This window comes from Phascolarctos cinereus, unplaced genomic scaffold, assembly GCF_003287225.1.
Source record: "Phascolarctos cinereus isolate Bilbo 61053 unplaced genomic scaffold, phaCin_HiC Scaffold_4;HRSCAF=312, whole genome shotgun sequence".
Classification (NCBI taxonomy): Eukaryota; Metazoa; Chordata; class Mammalia; order Diprotodontia; family Phascolarctidae; genus Phascolarctos; species Phascolarctos cinereus.
In genome coordinates, this window is record NW_027555847.1 from 23867338 (window position 1) to 23888482 (window position 21145).

At 38.4% G+C, this 21145-nt stretch overlaps 1 protein-coding gene across 1 annotated transcript in view; it reads right to left on the reverse strand.

Moving 5' to 3' along the window:
• Nucleotides 1–21145, reverse strand: part of FHIT (fragile histidine triad diadenosine triphosphatase) — a 1648795-nt gene that overhangs the window by 321763 nt on the left and 1305887 nt on the right. Inside the window, 2 exon segments of the mRNA XM_020977517.2 lie at nucleotides 9360–9389; nucleotides 11196–11341. Coding sequence (XP_020833176.2) covers nucleotides 9360–9389; nucleotides 11196–11341 — 176 coding nt within the window.

Genomic DNA, 21145 nt, shown 5'->3' on the forward strand with positions numbered 1-21145 from the left:
TACTATCTGCATGATATTGGTCAAGTCACTTTATGTTTCTAGGCCTCAGTTTCCTCATTTATAAAAGTAGGTGCTCAACAAATACCTATTTACTCCCACTCTCTCTCCCTTACTTCCTTGTCATCTTTTCTTCCTTCCATCTCTACACAGTTTGGCAATGACCATGTACTACCTGGTGAGAATCTTTTTGCTGCTGTAACAGATCATCACTGAATAGACTTGCTGCTGCCTGAGTACCTGCTTGGCAAAGTTTGGAGAGGCCCATCATCAAAGGCTGTTTCTCCATCACCCATGAAAGAGACAAAGAGCCACAATTTAACTTACTGCATCTTTGCATTGGGTCTCCTTGATAAGACTGTGGTGTCATACAATGAGGCCTAGCTTTACTCCATCAGACTGTGAGCTTCTCCCCAGTGCATCACATAGTGCCTGGCACATAACAGGTGGTTAATACATGCTGATTAGTTGATATGAAGTTGGTGTATTTCAGATCAAATCTTAGCTCTTCTACTTACTGCTAGCATTTGTTTATATAACTTCATGGTTTGCAAGTGCTTTACATACGCTATCTCATTTCATGAAAGTATCTATTGGACTTCCTAAGGCAAGTCACAGAAAATCTCTGAGCCTCAGTTTCTTTTTCTGTAAAATGCAGAGATAGGAATAGAGTACAGTGGAAATATCACTGATTCAGAAGTCAGGGAATTTAGATTCAAAGGCTACCTCTAATGGTCCCTAACTGTGTGACCTTAGAGAAATCCTTTAATCTCCCTTGGCCTCATTTGGCAGATAGATAAACAGATATAGATATAGAGAGATGTAGGTATGTATATCTATAATACATAATAGACGTTATATAGATCTATTATAGATATAGATATCTTTCTGTGAGGTTGGAATAGATGGTCTCTGAGGCAATTTCCAGCTCTAAGTCTATGATTCTAGGCCTTACACTAATCACTTAATCCCTCTCAGTCACAGTTTGCTCATCTGTAACATGAAAGGTTTGGACTGAACATCTTCTAAGTAAAGACCCTTCCAGCTCTCAAGCCATGACTCATGAGGGCAGGCATTGGTGTCATTTAAATTTTATAGCTCTCCCACACCCAAACCAATGTTCTCTCTATCATATGTGCAAAGTGAGTATTGGTTGAGTGTTGAATGAAGATCCTGGCATCAGGACAATGTTGTCGTCCATACATTGAAGTGGTTCATTTTTACCCTACTATATATTGCAGGTATTCAACAAATACTTGTTCATTGGGACTTAGAGAAAAAACATCAAATTTCCTCAAATCTCTACAGTGATCCCTTTAGGGAGTTCAGTCAGAAGTTCTGTCTTTTCTAGAAACGCTAAATGAAATTTCAGTTTTGATTTCACTCTCTCCACCCTCCCTCTGAATTCCAAGAATCCAAATAGATGTATACTATTGACCAGTGCTTGTTTATTAAGGTTGGAAGCTGGAATAGTAGTAGTAATACTTGTTGTTGTTCAGTCATTTTAGTCACATCCTACTCTTTGTCACCCCATTTGGGGTTTTCTTGGCAAAGACACTGAAGTGGTTTGCCATTTCCTTCTCCAGCTCATTTGACAAGTGAGGAAATTGAGGCAAACAAGGTCAAGTGACTTGACCAGGGTCACACAGCCAGTAAGTGTCTGAGAATTCAGGTCTTCCTGACTTAAGGGCCATTGCTCTATCCACTAAGCCCCCTAACTGCCCCTTGGGGTAGTTAGGATTTATTAAATTGATAAAGCATCTCATGAAGATCTGGGAGGGCTTCTCACTGCCTTCCATTTCTAATCACATGATCACAGTATGTTGAAATTCGATTCATGAAGAGGTTGAGATAGAGTGGGGCTGTGAGGTAGACAAGGGTACAATTCCTGCCACATTGATACAGAACAAGAGTAAACAGATAGGCAGGTAGCAAGCTCATTTACTAAGCACTTACTGTGTGCCAGGTAATGTGTACAATGACTGATTGTATTGTCATTTCTACTGGGGTATTTTTAGCTTCCTGCTTTAGGAAGGCTGATGACATTGTATGAGTAACCTGCTAGATGTTAAGATCAATATTAGAGGTGATAGAAATGAATTTAGGCTTCTTAGCATACCTTTAGTCCAATGCCCACATTAATATGTATATATATATATGTGTGTGTGTGTGTGTGTGTGTGTGTGTGTGTTAAATACATATTATATGCGTAATATATATTATATTCATATATTTATTTTATAAACCTTATCTCTCCCAATTTCCCTTCCCCATTAAACAATTTTTTAAGGTAAAGGAAAACTCTCATGATAAATACACATAGTCCAGTAAAATAAATTCCTCCATTGGTCATGTTCAAAAATACATGTATCATTTTGTGTTTTAAATCTACCCTTTCTCTGTCAGGAGGCAGGTGACATGTTTCATTGTTAATCTCATTGTCTTTGCAGTGATCAGAGTTCTAAAGTCTTTCAAAATGCAATGCCCTTTATTGTACAGATAAGGAAGCTGAGACTCAGGTTAAGTGAGTTATTCACCTAGGTCACATAGCTAGTAAGTAACAGAGATGGAAATGAAACCCAGGTTCTCAGACTCTTTCCAATATCCTATGCTGTCAGCTTTTGAGTCTAAGAAGATAACATATAAACCTTAAAACAGAGGTTCTCAAGCTTTTTTCTGTGTTGTGGACTCCCTTGGCAGTCTTCTGAAACCTATGGACCACTTCTCAGAATGTTTGGTGCTAAATTCATGACTGAAATAAATGTCAAATTTCAGTTAGAGGTTAATTAAAATGAAGATGGAATTTTTTGCTATCCAAATTCATGGACACCTTGAAATCTAGCCATGATATTTCACCTTTATTAAAGAGAATGGTTGTGTCTTTGGAGAAGAATTATGATGACATTTTTCATTGTTAGTGCTTATCATCTGATGAAAACTCATGAGTTAAGACTGAATATAGAGCACTAAACTTGGAGATGAAGATGAAGGAAATAGTAACTGGGGTTTCAGGGAGGAACAGTTTGTGAAAAGCTGCTTCTGGATACATAGATGAGTAACTTTAAGAGTATGTCTCAGTTGGGGCACCCAGAAATTGAAACATACAGAGTGTTAGCCCCCACACTGTAACTGATTGGCACCCTAATGCCAACTCTATGTGGTACTAGGTGAACAGCCAATTATAAAAACGTGTCATTATGATAGCTAAATTATCTGGGTAATTTAATCCGTTGTGTAGACATCACTTAAGAGAAGAGAACTCCCTTGTTCATACTTTCTCTGGTTAATATGAGCTCGGTAATTCAGAAAATTGGATAAATGCAAAAAATTAAAATAAAAAAAACATATTAGAATTATATAAATCCCATAAAAACATATGCAATGTGGTAATAAACTGTAACATTGAAACTTTTTGAAATAAAATAGAAAACAAATTTTACATTAAGTTAAAATAGTTGAATGATCTGTCAACCACCTCAGCCTCAAAAGAACCACTGCTCTTTGAACAGTGAATAAAAAGCAAAATAATTCAGTAAAAAGGTTCCTGGATCTGTATTCAGTCCTGGCTCTTTCAGGAACTTGTTATATGGTCTTGAGAAATCAGAACTCCTCTAAGTGTCAATTTCCTCATCTACGTGAAGCATTTAGTGTACTCTTTTATACATAAGCCCCATGCGAACTACCCTGGGTCTGAGTCACTCTGAAGGTCAATACCATAGCTTGTAAGACCCCACCAATGGGTTTTTCCCCATTGCTTTCTAACTGGAGGACACACAAATTCAAAGCCAAAAATATTTACATAAACAACACAGTCATAGCAAATAAAAGCAACAAGAAGAGAGCCTCCTATTCTTCCTTATTGGTTATGCACTCTCCATAAGTTTGCACATGACCAGTGAAAGGGAGATACACATGGAGAGACCACGCATGATTAAGAAACATGCCTGGAGTTATATTCATAGGGGATATATGTGGCCAGGGAATATGCATGGAGTGTACATATGCTCACATGCCCAGGGCATACACATAGGAAACTATGTTGATGAGACTCACACATGGAGATGGTAGCTCATACCTCCAACACTACAGAGCTCCCCATGGATCTGGTCATAGCATTTCACATTTCTCTGATACTCCCCATAGGGTATCGCACTTCTCTCTACTGTGCGCTATGCTCCTGCACTGTCACATCTCTGCTGTCCATGGCACTAACTCAGAGTCATTAAGCCATTCTCTGCTACTTATTTTGTGCTTATTCTGCACATGCAAAACATGTACACATATGTCGTATCATCCGAAAGAATGTAAACTCCTTGAAAATAGTAACTGTTTCATTTTTTTTCTCCTTTGTGGCCCCAGTGCCTGACATATAGGTGCTTAATAAGTGCTTATTATTTGGCATAGGACAGGATTAACTGACAGGTGGGAAAAAAAATAATTTGGGAGTCAGTGGCCTTTAGTCCAAAGCCTGCCTTGGTCATTTACTACTTGTGTGACTTCGTACTAGCCATTCTGGGCCCCAGTTTTGTCACCCATAAATTGAGAGGATTGGATGAAATGGCCTATGAGGTCTGCCATCCTTAAATTTATGATCCTTTGACTAACTTTAACTATAAAGATATAGTTCTTAGAAAGCTTCTCCCTTGGCAAGGAGAGCTGAAGTTCTCTTTGCATAGCTGAAGTCCAGGAACCACACCACACTCAGCCTGGCAGCTGCCAATAAAAGCAAGCTGAAGTTTATTTTGTTAAACACTTGTGTCTGGTGCTGACTGATTCAAATTCCATGGCCCTGTACAACTGATTTAAGAAAGTCCTTGTAACTCCAGTTTCATCTTTAAGTGGATATTATATCCTTTGGGAACTCAGCTCAAATCAAATAAAACCAAACAAAATAACACGAATCACAGAAACCATGTGGAGGCTGTGGTATCAGGATAAGCCTCACTCCCAAGATCATCTTTGAACTGGAAATAAGAATAAAAGCTAGATAGAGAGGGAAGGGCCAGGGCCTCTACATTCCTGGTCTACTCTCCTGCATCAATGATTTATGTCTATTAGCAGTAAAATCTCCCTGGTCTTTCTTTTACCTTCATCAGGGCACAGAGGTGCTCTCTCTCTCAATGTAAACTGAAATGATTGGATTATTTCTTCTCTAAGCATCTTCCTTCCTGTTAAAACATTCTTATCTTCCTGAGTATTTATGTTCAGAGCATCTCTCACATAAAGATAGGGAAAGGATCCAGCTTATATGTTCTTCAGACGCATCTTTAAAAATATCACTGCCCTCAATTCCTCATGCCAAAGAGCGTCCATGAATTTGGATTAGTTGCACTATTAAACCATCACCTTATACAAGCCACATCAGTTAAGCAAAGGATATTCATTAAGTTGTTACTGTGATTTCACTTATCCCACCCCCACCACTCCTGCTTATTTTTTCAAATAAACCAAATGACCCATCCCCAGTAGATACTCATCTTGCCTTCCCAATTGAATACTAAAGGTTAATTCCTAATATTCCATGCTAATGGGTATGAAAGACATTCTCCCTCCCCTCCCAGTAACTCCCTATGAATACTGATTTTATCTAAATATTATTTGACAAAAAAAAAAGATTCCCAACTATCCACCCTTGGAATTAAAAAGGCAAATGTTTCACTCCAGCAACTAATTTATTTACTCTGCTAAAGTCAAAATATTGTTTAGGAAGCCATGATGAAAGAATATCATTTTCACCTGTTCCCATCATATTTCTCCCCCGTGCGCCACCCCCTACCCCCCACAATCTGGCAGTCAATCCTTTTCCCCAGCAAGAGTCTGCTGACCTGTTCAGTGTCAGCCCTTACAGTAAATTGCCTTCTGTATCACACATTTCCCCATCTTCCCTGAGGCCTCTTTCTTTTTTTTTAAAACTCTGCTAGGCATTTGTCTCAAGCAGTAAAAGCCACATCTAGACTAAGGTCAATGCTGCAGATTAGAAAAAAAAAGGGGGAGAGTTTTGTTTTTCGCTTTTTTTTTTGGTTGCCATCATTTAGTGCTGAGTGTTATCTTAATCCACTCAATGGCTTCTTGTAACCAGCTAATCTTATTTTACAAAACATAAAACTCTAACTATGGCTCAGCTTTCCTTTGATTTTCAGCATGGAAAAAAATAGCCTTTATCTAATATGGAAGCACAGAATCTAACTACCCAGGAATTTGCATTTGTACCTCAGGAAGTGAAACATAGCTGCAAATTCATACTTCATTTTATCTTATTTTTCTAAAACTAGGCAAGTGGAGAATATCCCAATAAATCCTCCCTTTTCCCCTACTAGTACTAGTTTTAAGCTTCACTGGCTCCATCAGCCTTGAACTTCAGTAAGGAAGAGGACCAGGGGAAGAGACAGGAGAAGGAGGAAAGGAGGGGGGTGAAGAAAAGAGATAAAAGACCTGGAATATGTTTATTCATGAATAGAAGAAGCCATATTTTTTTAAATTTTAATTATTGTTTTAGGGGGACTAGACTTGTGATTTCATTGGTATGGAGTCAATGAGATGGCTAAGGGGATGGAGCACTGGGTCTAGAGTCAGGAATGCCTGAATTCAAATCTGCCCTCAGAAACTTAACCTGGAAGTTTTTTTAATCTCTCCCTGTGTCTGTTTTTCCCATCTGTAAAATGGGGATAACAATTGTACCTACTTTCAGGGTTGTTGTGAGGACCAAATGAGATCATATTTCTAAAGTACTTAGCAAATCTTAAAGCACTATATAGATACTCATTATCATCATCATCATTATTATTGAAAGTTCAATGAGGATCAGGATCAATGTAATCAATGTAATCTTTACCTGAAGTGCAACTTATAGTCTCAGAGAATTGCCTCAGCAATGACATGTGAAGTGATTTGTCCCAGGTCAAAAAACTTGTGTCATAGATTGTACTCAAACCGAAGGTCCTTTGTCTTTGAGGCTAGCTCTTTATCCATACACAACATAGATTAGTCATAGAATTCATAGATTACTAATAATTGTTGGGAAGCCAACAGAGCTATACCTTGTAATTCTGGTAACTGAGCCAACTTGTCCAAAATGTGCCTCAGGGCAAACAACAGAAAAGGCTCCTTCAAATATGTGTAAATAAATTCAACTTGATGAAGGATTCCGGGAGGAGGGAAGAGCTGCACAGGGATGACATCATTTGCACAAAAGAAATGGGGTATCTGCTACCTTTCTTAACCCTTACTAATTGGTGCTAAGTTTAATTTTTTTTTCTACCTTTGAACTAGCACACATGCTGTGAAGGGCCCAGAGCAAACCCTAGTCATCTTGCCATAGTAATAGCCCTGAAAACCAATGCTGTACAGGTGAAGGAGAGCCAACCCTCAGCTTCCATGTTCATCCGCATACCAATAAATCATTAGGCTTCTTAATGACATAAAGATTGGCTACTGATTTATTAGTATGAGGATAAAATAGAAGTTGAGGGCTGGCTAAACTGGCAATGCCTTCCTTTAATTATCTCCAATTTAACTGTATATATCTTGTTTGTACCTAGGTTTTGTTGTTGTTGCTGCTGTTGTTATCGTTGTGTGTGTGTGTACGTGTCTGTGTGTGTGTGTTGTCACCCCTATTAGACTACCAGCTACCCTATGACAAGGTCTGTCTTTTGCCTTTCTTTATATCCTCAGCCCTTAGCTCAGTGCCTGGCATGTAGCAGACAATAAATAAATGTATGTTGCCTGACTGACTATCCCACATGGAAATGTTTAGTTGGGTTTGCTTTACATGCTTATTTAAGAAAGGAAAGGCAACTTTTTCAGATTATCAGAAGATGAAATGTGGCAAAGAAATGGACATCATATTGTCAGTTAGGGTTACATCTTATACTATATACTCCAAATGGATAGGACCTAGATATAAAAATCATATCATAAACAAATTAGAAGAACAAGGAATCTCCTTTCTGATCTATGGATAGGAGAGGGGTTCATGACCAAGCAAGGGATAGAGAAGAACAAATGTTAATGTAGACTGTTTCAATTGCACAAAATGTAACAGTTTATGTTCAAACAAAATAAATGTAGATTAAAATTTGAAGGGAAACCATTAACTGAGGAAAAAAATATTCACAAAAAATCTTTCTCTGATAAAGTTCTTATTTCTAAGACATATAACCAATTAATTCAAATTTATAAGAGCTATTCCCCAAATAAGAAATGATCAAAGGTTATGAATAAGAAATTCTCAAAATGGGAAATCCTAGCTATCTGCAGCTTTATAAAAAAAATGCTTCAAAACATTAAGTAGAAAAATGTAAATTAAAGTGCCCAAGTTTCTATTGCATACCCATCAAAGTGGCAAACTGGACCCCCTCAAAAAAAGAGGAGAAATGTTGGAGGAACTATGGTAAAAACAGGTACATTGCTTTATTGGTGGAGCTATCAATTGGTCTAGCCATTGTGGAAAGTAATGTGGAATTATGCTCCAAAAGTTAAACTGTACATACCCTTTGATTACTACTAGTAATACTTCTCTTATTTCTATATCCCAAAGAGATAAGAGAATGAGGAACCTATATGTATCAAAATACTTGCAGCAGCTCTTTTTTGTAGTGGCAAAAAGTTGGAAACTAAGGGGTGTCATCAATTGGGAAACATCTGAACAAATTATGATGCAAAAATATGATTGTGCTATAAGAAAGGACACAAGAGATGGTTCAAAAAAAAACTTAAGAAAGACTTAGATAAGTTGATGCAGAATGAAGTAAGCAGAACCAAGAGAACAATTTATACAATTACAATAATACTGTAAAGACAATCAACTTTGAATGACTTGAGAACTCTAATCAATGGAATGACCTATCCAGAATTCCAGAGCACTCATAATGAAGCATGTCAAGTACTTCTTGACTGAGAAGTAATTGACTTAGGGCACAGAATTAGATAGATAGATAGATAGATAGATAGATAGATTAGATAGATAGATAGATAGATAGACAGACAGAGAGACAGACATAGATATATATCATGTGATATATATAATATAGTAGCTGACATACTTCATGTATATATATGGACATGGCCAATGTGGGACTCCATTTTGCTTGACTATTGGCATTTGTTAAAAGGGGTTCTCCAACCCTTTTTTTCCCCTTTTTAGTTGTGTGGTAGGAAGGAGGAGAAAATGGACACTTTTAATTAGGGAAAAAATGAATTGAACTATATTGCCTGCACAATTCTAATAATTTAAGTGTTTGCAGTAATATTGGATAGAGGGTCCCCACAATCCAAATGAGCTAACACAATCCTGTAGATTAGTTTTGATCTCTTAAGTCTCATAATCCTCCTTACTTATTTGTATGCATATAATAAGCACTCACCTTCACAGTCTGTCCAGATTCAGGCCCATCCTGTAATCAAAAATAAATAAATAAAAACAAAGGATTGCGTTTGGAGTAGACTGTCTAGGTCTCATAGTTATTCAGAAATAGTATTCATTAATAATTTATATCCAATTTCATTGTGTGTTAATTTATAGTACTCTCATGGGCACCATCCAACTTCAAGCATTTGAGAAGAGACACTTTTCCATTTCTGCCTAAGACTAAGTGAAAAGTTAGACATAAAAATGATATAAATTATACAAAGTATCACCCTTCCTTGCTCCTCTACATGCTTTCCACTCATGGCTCTGCTTTTGATTGTTTTAAAGGAAGGCTGAGGACCATTTGGGGATGTGAAGCAAAACATCTTGCAAGTCCCTTGAATCAGAGGCAGTTTAATTCATGTCTGATTATCTGAAGCTTTTACATAGTGAAACTGGTTTAAGTAAATTACTAAAGTAGGGGTATCAAACTTCCCATATTATACCAAAAAAAAATGTCCATTCTTTCCCTATCACTAACCTTGAGAAAGGCATGGATAAGTCACATCAAGTTTCCCAATCCCTTTCCTCTTCTCCTTCCTACTCCTACTGCACCATCAGCTCCTGGTTCCTGTACCTCTGACCTACCCAGAAACCCATGGAACACGTTAACCAGGCTTGGGCATCAAGCCAGTCCAAAACCCATTACATATGTTAGGCATAACTGAAAGCAGATGTACGCCTGATTTCAGGAATGAACCAGCTCTCTCAGAAATCAAAGCAAAAAAGTGGCTTAAGTCATCTCCTGGAAGAGCTGGTTAACATGCAGCTGGTTAACATGCAGCCCTTCACACTGCACAAAAAGAGGAGGGGGATTTACAAAATGTTTATTGAAGGAATGAATGGATGATTTCTTAGGAGGCATTTACAATGTTCTTCACCTGTTCACTTGAACTTAGTCTGTCTATAGACCCAATGGAAATATTACAGAAACAACAGGCTGTGTCTACAAAGAACCATTGAAACATTTTGTTTAAAAAAAAAAGGTTTTTAAAAAATTGCACCCATTAAGATACAGTAGAATGAGAGCAAGAAAAAAATCCTTCTTTTGGGTCCAATCACATTTCTGCGATGATTATATATTACGAACATTTGCTTCAGGGGTCTTGGAAGGTCTTGGGGAGAGAATTAGGGAATAGTCTTTGGATACATAAGAATTTAGCTTAACTTAAACATGAAATACTTAGTTCATCAAGCAAACAATTCCCTTTAAATAAATTCTCTATCTCCCCCCCTCCCCACTATAGCATATTAATGTCCATGAAATCACCTCCTCAATTTTATTTTGATTTGCTTTTTCCTTTCATTTTAGAATTCTTTTGGGCTGTGTAGATATATTCTAGGTTGAGCCTTTTCTTTGCTCTGTTGACATTGATGTAAAATTGAGACCTTGCCAGAAACACCTAACATTTCCATGATATTTCAGTGAAGATGAGCTTGATGGATAGAAGTGATCCTGTCATTTTTGAAACACTAGTGTCACTGGATTTCTAATGTAGAATCATGGAGTTAGCACTGAAAGGGATCTCAGAAGCCATTTAGTTTCACCTCCTCATTTTAACAGTGCCAGAAGGGCAAAGTGAGCTGTCCAAAGCTATGCAGACAGGAAGTTACAGAGGTTGGTCCTAAGGACCAAATTCAGCCTATTTCTACTGCCCCTCAGTAGAGTCTTATCAATGAATATTGTCAACTAAATGAAGCAATGGATTGGTTAAAGAAGGTCAAAAAATGAGACAGCCAAGTTTTAAAAGGAAGGAAAGAAAGATACAATCCAAGCAATCAGCATACCCACCTGTAAGGAAAATGTGAGGGAAGTTCCCTGGAAGTGTTTCTCCACCACATTTCCAACCCTTTGGGCCATCTGAAACAAATCTGCCACCTCATTGGGATGCAGGTCACGGAAACGCTCCACGGGGCGCAGAGGACACACCAGGACATCTGTGTCACAGACTGTGTTAAGGTATATCACTGTTCATAATGGACATAGCTCTTAGTGAGCAGCATTAGTAATGTATAGAATGTTGTTAAGCTTGGGATACAAAAACACCATGCTTTTATGCAGTGAAGCCAAGAAGTTCCAAGTCACCGTTAATATTCTGCCTAGTGAATATTATTATTACTACCCTCTTTCTTAGAACTGAGGCTGGGAAGGCACAGAGAGGTTAGGTTTTTTTGTTTGTTTGTTTTGTATCTTGGCACACCAAGAGGATCCTGGGAAGAGTCAAAGATGGAGGCCTCTGTCTCCTGAACCCCAGTTCTGCTACAACTATCCTCTGGACATCCTAATGCATTAGCTTAGAAAAGTGGGGAGAAGCTACTTCCCTCCCAGTTAGCTTGCCATGATTAAAATTTAATTTCAATAACCCTTTGGAAAATAGGGGAAGAATGTAATCAAAAGACAGTAGTTATTTTTTTAACTGTTGGAAACTCTGCAGACCTTCAGAAAAGTACCATCTACCTCATCTGTAACCGAGAAATGTACCAGGAGTTAAGCAATTCACGAAAAGGTTGTGTCAGACTGATTTCCAGGAAGCCAAGACATTTGAAGTGAAATCATTAGTATGTGGAAAGGGTTGTCTACTTATATAGATGGGAACTTCTTAATGCAGTCTCAAAGTTTATCAGAGTAAATATATCTGCATTATTAGTCTGAGGAAAATTGAAGTGTTTGAGAGAAAGGGTCAGGATGTAATTAGTATAACCTACAAGTTACATATCAATATTTATTTTTTTTGCAAGTGATCAATGCTATTTCTGCTACTTTGATTAGGATCCATCCCTTTAAATTAGTTTTAAAATAACACACATTGGTATTTGTTTAGCTCTCAAGTCCCACTGGGACAGAAAAGCTTTGAGTTGTTTCTTCTGTGAGTGTGTGTGTTGTTTTTTTTTTTTCTTCCTTGGTATGTTTTGTTTCTGTGTGCTTTGGTTGTTCTAAAGGAACATGCTACTATCTGGAATCCAAGCTGCCAAAGGGCAAAATAAATTCCAATAATTTATATTCTAGTTTTGCCTGTGTACAAAGCATCTTCATACTGATGCTATTGGTTGAAATAAAATCCCAAGGGGAAAAGTGGGGGGTTTGTTGTGGAAGTCTGATTTCCATAGCAGAGAAGGAAAGGGGGAAAAAAGAAAAGAGGGGAAAAAACAATTAATTTTGCTCATAATAAGGAAATTCATGTCAATGGCAAATTAGGAAAAAGAAAATTTGTTTAATCTGAGCTCATTTTTCAAGAGAGGAAGAGAGAAGCTTCAACCCACAGGGCATCTGATACTTAAAAACATAATTATCCTTCTTTTGCTGTGTGGCTGTATTATCATGGGTCAATGAACCATTTAGAAATGAAGAATTTCCCTTCATTTACTTTGAGCAGATTGCTGGCTTCCCCTCCCAGGGAGTTGGCTTTTCGTTGTTAAAAGGAATGTTCCTTCAAGTTCCACCCCCTCCCTATTCCTATCTTCCACCTCTAGGTAGGCTTTGGATTTCACCAAATTGTAGCAACCCTGAAGACCCCAATCAATGAAACAACCTAAATTCTTGGGCTGTGTCTCCAGATAAAACCTTGAAACCTTAAGGAAAGGATAGAGAAAGAGAGAGAGAGAAGAGAATAGGAAAGAGGAAGAGGTAAAAAGGAGAAAAAAAGAAAGAGAAGATGGGATAAAAAGAGAAAGGAGGAGAGAGGAATGGAGAGGGGGATGGAGGGATATAGAGAATGTGGTATGGTCAAGTAAAAGCAGACCTGGGTTCAATTTCTGGGTTGTATGACCCTGGACAGCTCATTTAATCTCTTAGTGTTGGAAGGAAGGAAGAAGGAGGAAGGAAGGAAGGAAGGAAGGAAGGAAGGAAGGAAGGAAGGAAGGAAGGAAGGAAGGAAGGAAATGAATCTATATTATGAACCTATTTGCCACACACTGTGATAAACAATTTGCAAATATGACCTCTTTTCATTCTCCCAACAACTCTGTGGAGTAGGTGCTATTACTATCCCCATTTTACAATTGGGGAAACTGAGGCAAACAGATGTTAAATGACTTGCCCAGGGTCACACAGCTAGTAAAGTTCTGAGGCTGGATTTGTACCCAGTTCTTCCTGATTCCAAGTCAACACTCTATCCACTAGCATGCCACTTAGCTATCTCAGGAAACTTTCTAAGGGTATACCTTTCAGTACATGTGCTGATCTGCATGGGGGAGGAGGGCTTTCCTCACTGACAGCTTCTCATACCAATGAAATCACAGGTCTTGCTAAAATACAACTATATAGATGGATATCTATCTCTATATTTATAGAGAAAGAAAGCTATAGATATAGAGATCAGATCTCACTAAAGGAATCATATTTTGAAAATAATTCATTATTCTGCTGATTTTATCTTAATTCCACTCTTCCATTTTCAGTGAAGACCCATGATATTTTGAATCCCTATGCCCTTTGTCAGTGGCTTAGTTTGGTAGCCATCAGGTCTGACGGTCCAGGACAACCTTTCCTTGCCAAGTCTACTTCTTGTAAGTAGAAACTTCTGTAAAAATCTAATATTCCCATAACCTCAGTGGTCCAAACCTGACCACCTTTTGGCCCCATATTGGCTATTCACATAGCTCTTAGCTATAGTATTTTCAGCTCTCAATAATGTACTTGTAGAAAACTAGTTTTGTTAATGCACTCCAGCATAGTCATAAACCCTAAAAGAGTTAACTTCTATTTCCCAGCCAACATCCCTCCATCTCTCTGTTATTTTGTCTGTGTTCACTTTTTCCTAGATTGGTTTCCATGATATTCTTGAGGATCTCCTCTTTTTTCTCTGACAGCTACTTCTCAGTTCACTTAGACAGTTCCTCATCTTCCTCCTACTCTTAATGCATGTGTACCTCAAGGTTCTTTGACCCACTTCTCCCCTGGTCATCTCTTCTTGCCCCTTGGCTTCAGCTATGCAGCTGAGCAGCTATCCACTCAATTCATATAACTTCTCTTTCCCTAAAGCTCTAGTCCAGGGGTGGGGAACCTGTGGGCTCAAGGCCACATGTGGCCTTCTAGGTCCTTGGGTGCAGCCTTTTGACTGAGTCCAAGTTCTATAGAAGACAGCCTTTTATTAAGGGAATTTGTTCTGTGATGTTTGGATTCAGTCAAAGGGCCACACTTGAGGACCTAGAAGGTTCTAGGTTCCCCACCGTTGCTCTAGTCTCTGATTTCCAATTGCATACTGGGAACTCTAAAACCTTCTACTTAAGACTTCACAAGCAAAAGCTGAGGGAGACTTGTATTTGCATTAGGTATTTGATACAGAGCTGAGGCAGCTAAGTAAACTCAAGTGACCAACTATATATAAACCAATCCTTGCAAAGGGATCAGTTTAGGTCATAAGCACTAAATCAAGCGATATGCCAATAGGTGTCTGACATCTTATCAACCAAGAGGAGAGAAAGGAAGAAATAAGAAAGAACTTCAGGTTGGAATTGGACTTCAGAGCTGTGGATAACAGCTGAGGTCAGCTAGTGTCCTTTCGCATTAGGCCTTTGGTTGGAATCTAGTCATTACAGGTCAAAAGACAGCTAAGTGAGCTAGCAATCTTATTGCAAGGAAAGGCAGGGAAGCCCCACTTTAATAAAGCATCACTTGAGAGCCCATTGTGAGCAGCAGTGGAATTTTGCCATGAGACTTAGCCAAAAGAACAAAAGAGAAATGAAGACTTTGCTTCCAAGGGACATGGAGGGCAAAGGAAATTTTTCAGAGACCTAAAAAGAATGTGTTATATTTGCATCCCTGCTGGTGCTAAGCAACAGCTGTGTCTGGGCAGAATGCATGCAAAGAACATCAAAAACATGGAGAAATAGCTTTCTGTTCTCCAACTTCTCAGGGAGGTGAATTATTCCTGGAAACAATGGAAGAAGTGCTTTAATCAATAAGCATGTATTAAGCACCTCTGTGCCAGGAATTGTGCTAAGTGCAGGAGAGATTGAATAAAATTTGAAATGGTCCCTGCCCTCAAGGAGCTTATATTCTTTCAAAGGAAAAATGAGGGAATGGACTGGGTGGGCCAGATGGGAATCAAAATGTATGTCAGGAGGTCAGAAAGGAGAAGAATATGACACAGAAATGGAAGACTAGCCCTGAATATTTTGTTTTTATAACATGTATGAAGCTCTTCTTGTATACAGGACAGCTGAGACCTCTTGGGAGAAAGCAGCTCCTCTTTCTCCAAAGAGTGATGATATGGATGCTCAGGTGCTCCCAGGAGACAGTTCATTCAGTATTGGCCAATTAAACATATGCTAATATATAGCTTTAGATCTGGAATGGACCTCAGAGGTCATCTAGACCAGAGACGTCAAACATTTGGGCAGGCCAGTACCAGATAAAAATGCAATTGGAAAAATATTTTATAAAAGTAATTTTTAAAAAAATCAATGAAACATAGCTAATAGTAATTCGTGGTTGCCTAACTCAATCTGTCTCCCCCAGGTTTCCCTGCATATGAATTAGTGCCCCCAGTTTCTATTTGAATCTGACACCACTGATCTAAAATAATACCCCTTATTTTGCAAATGAGGAAACTAAAGCTAAGAGATATGAAGTGACCTCCCCAAGGTGACAAGGGCAGAAAGTCCAGATCTGAACTCAGTTCTTCTGCCTCAAAATCCATCACTCTTCACAGTCACAGTTGGTGACTCACTATTGGAAGGTCATATTTTAACCTAACAGAAACAATAGAAGTAGATTGTTTTCCCAGGAACTTCTGAGATTTGTCAAACCTGACTGCTACTATACACCTTGTGATTCACCTAGAGACAAATGTTACCAGCAGAAAGAGCATAGAAAGTGTTGCTAAAGATTTGGGAATCCTGGGTAAAAAAGAAATGGACACCTTAGGAACACAGGTGGTATTTTTTCAAACTAATACCATGCAAAAGAAAGTAGAGATACCAGAAAAGAGACAGGCATGAGAAGTGAATAGTTTCTTCAAAATCTGAGAACTGGATTTTGATTTTCTAGACCATGGCTTAAAATTTAGGAATGATGGACTCTTGGCCAAGGATGGAGTATATCTAATGAGGGTCAGTATGAATATATTTGTCTGGATGCTTATGAGTCTGATCAAGAGGGTTTATTTTGAAGTGGAGAATGACTCCAAGAACTCTGCCAGGCTAGTTACCACAGAGAATAGTATGTACAGTGAAAGAATAAGCAAATATAGCACAGAAGGTCAATAATTTGTGGGAGAAAATATGCCAGAAGAGTCAGAAATAAAACTTCTGGCTTTAAATGTCTAGATAAAAAAGCCCAAAGTGTGGGAAATCAGCAGAGTAAACTTTAAGAATCCTAATTTAAGGCAATAAATATAACATTACAAATATCAGTGAGACATCACTGTAGAATAGCATTGGGTTTTTTAAGAAGATAAAATTGCAAAGAAATTCATCACCAAGAGGGGTAAACATATTGATGAGCATTGAAGACAGCCTCATATTATCTAAAAGCATTGCCAAAAAAAAAAGTCTATGTACACTCTAGCGTAAATACAATTCAGAGACTCTTATTAAAATACATGAAATATATAAATATGAAATACATAAAGTTTAAAGACTGCCACAATTCAGTGGACTCCATAGTTTTCACCAGTCCCTACAAAAGTAAATTTCTTTAACATGATATATCCCCGATGAAATATAACTGAATTTAATATATAAATCCCATCAGACTTGTAGGTCTTTTGAAATATATGGAAAAAAAAAAACAGATCTTTTCTTGGTCTTCATTGGTTCAGGGTTAACTCCTTTGATTAATAGAATCATAGAATTAGGAGTTCCCTAAAACAGTGGTGTCAAAATCAAACAAAATGGGGGTCACTAAGCCATACAATAAGGATTCCTGCAGGAAGCATATTGACTTAAAAAATCATATATTAACTATCTATGTTAGGTTGAATTTTTATTTATTTTGTTAAATATTGTCCAATTATATTTTAATCTTTAATCTGGTATGAGCTGCATGTAGAAATGTTGTTGCAGGCACTATGGGACCACCTGTTTGACACCGCTGCCCTGAAACGTCATCAGATCATAGGAGCATAGCTCATGGTACTAAAGAGGTCTAGAGGTTTGGGGGTGCTGCTGGGAACCCCCGAGATTGTGATGCTGGGCCCTGTCTAAAATAATTCAACTCAAATCTTCTTCTAGCCAGAGGAAAAGTTTATTAGTGATAAAACACTTAGGCCAGCTGATGCCCATAAGGATGAGCGGGCATGAGAAAAGCTCAGCCTTTGGGGCATGAGATTCTCAGCATCTGAATGGGGGCCAGAGTGGAATTTTTATACACTGAAATAACTTTGGGTGGCCAGAGAAGGGGGCTGGGAAAATGGTCTAGGTAATAATTCTGACTGGGAGGTCTGAGAGATTGAATAGACAATGGGAATAGATAATGAAGGGAACTGGAAGTGTTTTATGGGGCCTGTAATGAAGGGAACTGGAAGGTCAAAAGGTGAGGCTAGGGCTTTCAAAGGGAAATAAGGAGCTGGGTCTGTAGACAAGTGGGAGCCAGATACCCTTTGGGACAAAGGGTGAAGATCTCTGCTTAAGCTCACACTCCATCAGTACTACAGGTTTGGAGCTGGGCAGGACTGTGTCCAGTCCCCTAATTTTACAGATGGGGAGACTGACATCCAGAAGCCTTAAGGGAATTGTCCAAAACTATGTAGGTAGTAAGTGAACCCAGATCCTATGTTAATTCAGTTCTTCAACCACTGCATTTTTGATGTAATAGATCTTATGTCCAGATAGGTTGAGTGATTTGCCCAGCATCATACATAATAAAGATTCCAAAGTGAATTCTCTAACTGCAAATTCAGTTTCTTTCCCATACTCCTTTCATGGCAAAAAAGCTAGGCGCCAAACAACAGAGGCAACTGAATGAGAAGTATTACATTTCATGTAGAGAAGGGAGGGCTTTTCTGCCTGGATTTGTAATAATTTTTTTTGGCTGCAGAAACTGTAATCCTAAAGACAGGGCCAAATTTTGTCCTGACTAGAGCACAGAAACTTCCAGCTGATTTAAAATGCAGCTGCTTAAAGACAGAAGAGGGCGTATCCAACATGCTGACTTCAAACCAAATGTCTTCCCTAAGTTCTATAATTACAGCATGTCAGAGCTGAAAAGGGCCTCAGAAAATGGGCAAAACCCTTGATTGACACATGAGGAAGCTGACACTTGAGATGGAGGATGACTAGCCTAAGATTATGTACAGTGAGTCAGTGGCAACGACAGGATTCAACCTAACCCCAGACCAGTCAATTCCTATAATGTCGTGATACCAAAAACACTTAAGATTTGTTCAAACAGAAAACAATGAAAAATAACCATGGCAGCGATTAGACACCCAGCACTGACTTAACACTGTACTTACAAAGTAGCATAGAATCAGCATACAAAAGACACAGAAGGAGATTTATCTTCTTTAGTATCTGACTTATAATTCTGAGACAGTCTTGATAGATTAAGTAGATACCATAAGCTTAGGGCTTAGTAGATGTTCTAGACCCAGTACATTGGACTGAAATTGCCATCTCCAAGGTTACCAATGATCTCCCAACTGTGAAATCCAGTGGTCTTTCCACAGCACACATTCTACTTGTCCTGTCTGCAGGTAACAGCAATCTTGATTAGTCCTTTCTCTTGGCCCTTCCATCCCAAAGACTTCTGTTACATTATCCTTTCCTGGTTCCCCTTTCTTTACAACTATTCCTCCTCAGTCATTAGATTTCTCCTGCTCACTGACCATGGGCATCCTTCAAGGCTCTGTCCTAGACTGTGCTCTCTTGTTTCTCTCTTGGAATGCCTTTTAGCTCCCACTGGTTCAGTTATCATCTCTATGTAAATAATGTCCAAATCTATGCAGGATGTCCCAAAAGTCTTGGTGAAATTTTAAGATATTAAGACTTAAAATGGCACCATAACTTTTGAGACACCCTGCATATCAGTCTATCTCCTGAATTCCAGTTCTAGAATACTAAATGCCTACTGGACATCTCCACCTTGATATGTCATAGAAATCTTTTACCCAAACTTCTCTTTGAAGGCAGAGTCTCTAGTTTGCAACCTTGGAATCAACCTTTACTCTTCACTTTTTCATCACATCCTCACCTCTATTAAAAGGAAAAAAAGAAACATACATGATAACTTTATTATATATTTAAAAGGAATAGCAAGTTGTATATAATACATTTGCAGTTTCATGTGCAATCATCTTATTATTATACTATGTTATGGAAATGCTTGTTTTATTCCATAAATTTAAAATAAAATAAATATTAAAAAAGCAATCATTTCCCACGCCTCATTGAACGTACCTCCAAATCATTACTTACATTCATTCACCCTACCCATCACCTTCTCTCTACTCATATAGCTGCTCTAAATTTGTGGCTGCTTCCCTTCGCATTCAGACTAGTACAATAGCCTAGTAACTGTTACCCTAATTCTAATCCCTCTCCTACTAAATCCACCCTTCACATGTCAACAAACTGATATTCCTAAAACAAAGATCTGACCACATTTTTCCCACGCTCAAAAATCTTTCATTTTTACTGCCTCTAGGCTAAAATACTAAATGCTAATTGCTATTAAAGTATTCCATGACATCACTCCCACACAATTCTTCCTGGCCCTCTACCCTCAGTCCTATCATTCTCATCTCACACCCACTAGAAACCTGAAATGTGCCCTGGATCATTTAGCTCCTATGTGTGAGTTTTCACTTTGTTATGCTAGGTCCATGCCTCCATATCACATTCTGGCTATCTCTTTGCTATGGCAATATGTGTGCCTATCCCCCTTCTGAATGTCCCTGTATTTATTGTCTTTCCTTATTAGAATATAAGCTTTGTGAGGACATGGACTGTCTAGGGTGCTTATTTCTCTGCTTTGCATAATACCAGGCACATCATCTTATCAAATGCTTAGCATTTCCAAGTATTTAATTATCTATGTCTATTATTATCTCTATTTACTTACCTATCTAGTACCTTCCTACTCTTATTTTAATAACTTTCCGATCTTATTTTAATTACTTCCCTTCAACAACTCTCCATTCTAATTGAACAGGCCAGCTTGCAGTTCTTCATACAAAACATTCCATCTCCCACCTCCCATTTTCCACATACATGGTCCTCTATGCATAAAATTAACTCTTTCTTCATCTCCCAATCGTACAATTCTTAGTTTTCTGAGAAGCACAACAGAGGTTCCCCCTTCTGTAGGCCTCCGGTCTTTTGTGCTCTCCCTATCTAATGATGATCTCTTCCCCTCAAAACTACTTTGCACTATTTAGTATACACGTTGTATCACCTGGGTCTGTTGTAGCCTTCTAATGGAATATAAATTGGTTTTGCTTTGGTTTTTTGTCTCCCAAGAACTTAGCACATTGCTCTTGCTCAGACATTTTACAGTCCTGTCCAACTCTTCATGACCTCATTTGGGATTTTCTTGGCAGAGATACTAGAGTGGCTTACCATTCCTTCTCCAGCTCATTTCACAGATGAGGAAACTGAGACAAAAGGGGTTAAATGACTTGCCCAGGGTCACACAGCTAGTAAGAGTCTGATGCCAGATTTGAACTCAAGAAAATGAGTCTTACTCACTTTAGGCCCAGCATTCTATCTACTGCACCATCTGTCTGTTCCTAGAACCTAGCACAAAGCCTCACAAATAGCAGGTGCTTAGTAAACACTTGTGGAATTGAAATTAATGGT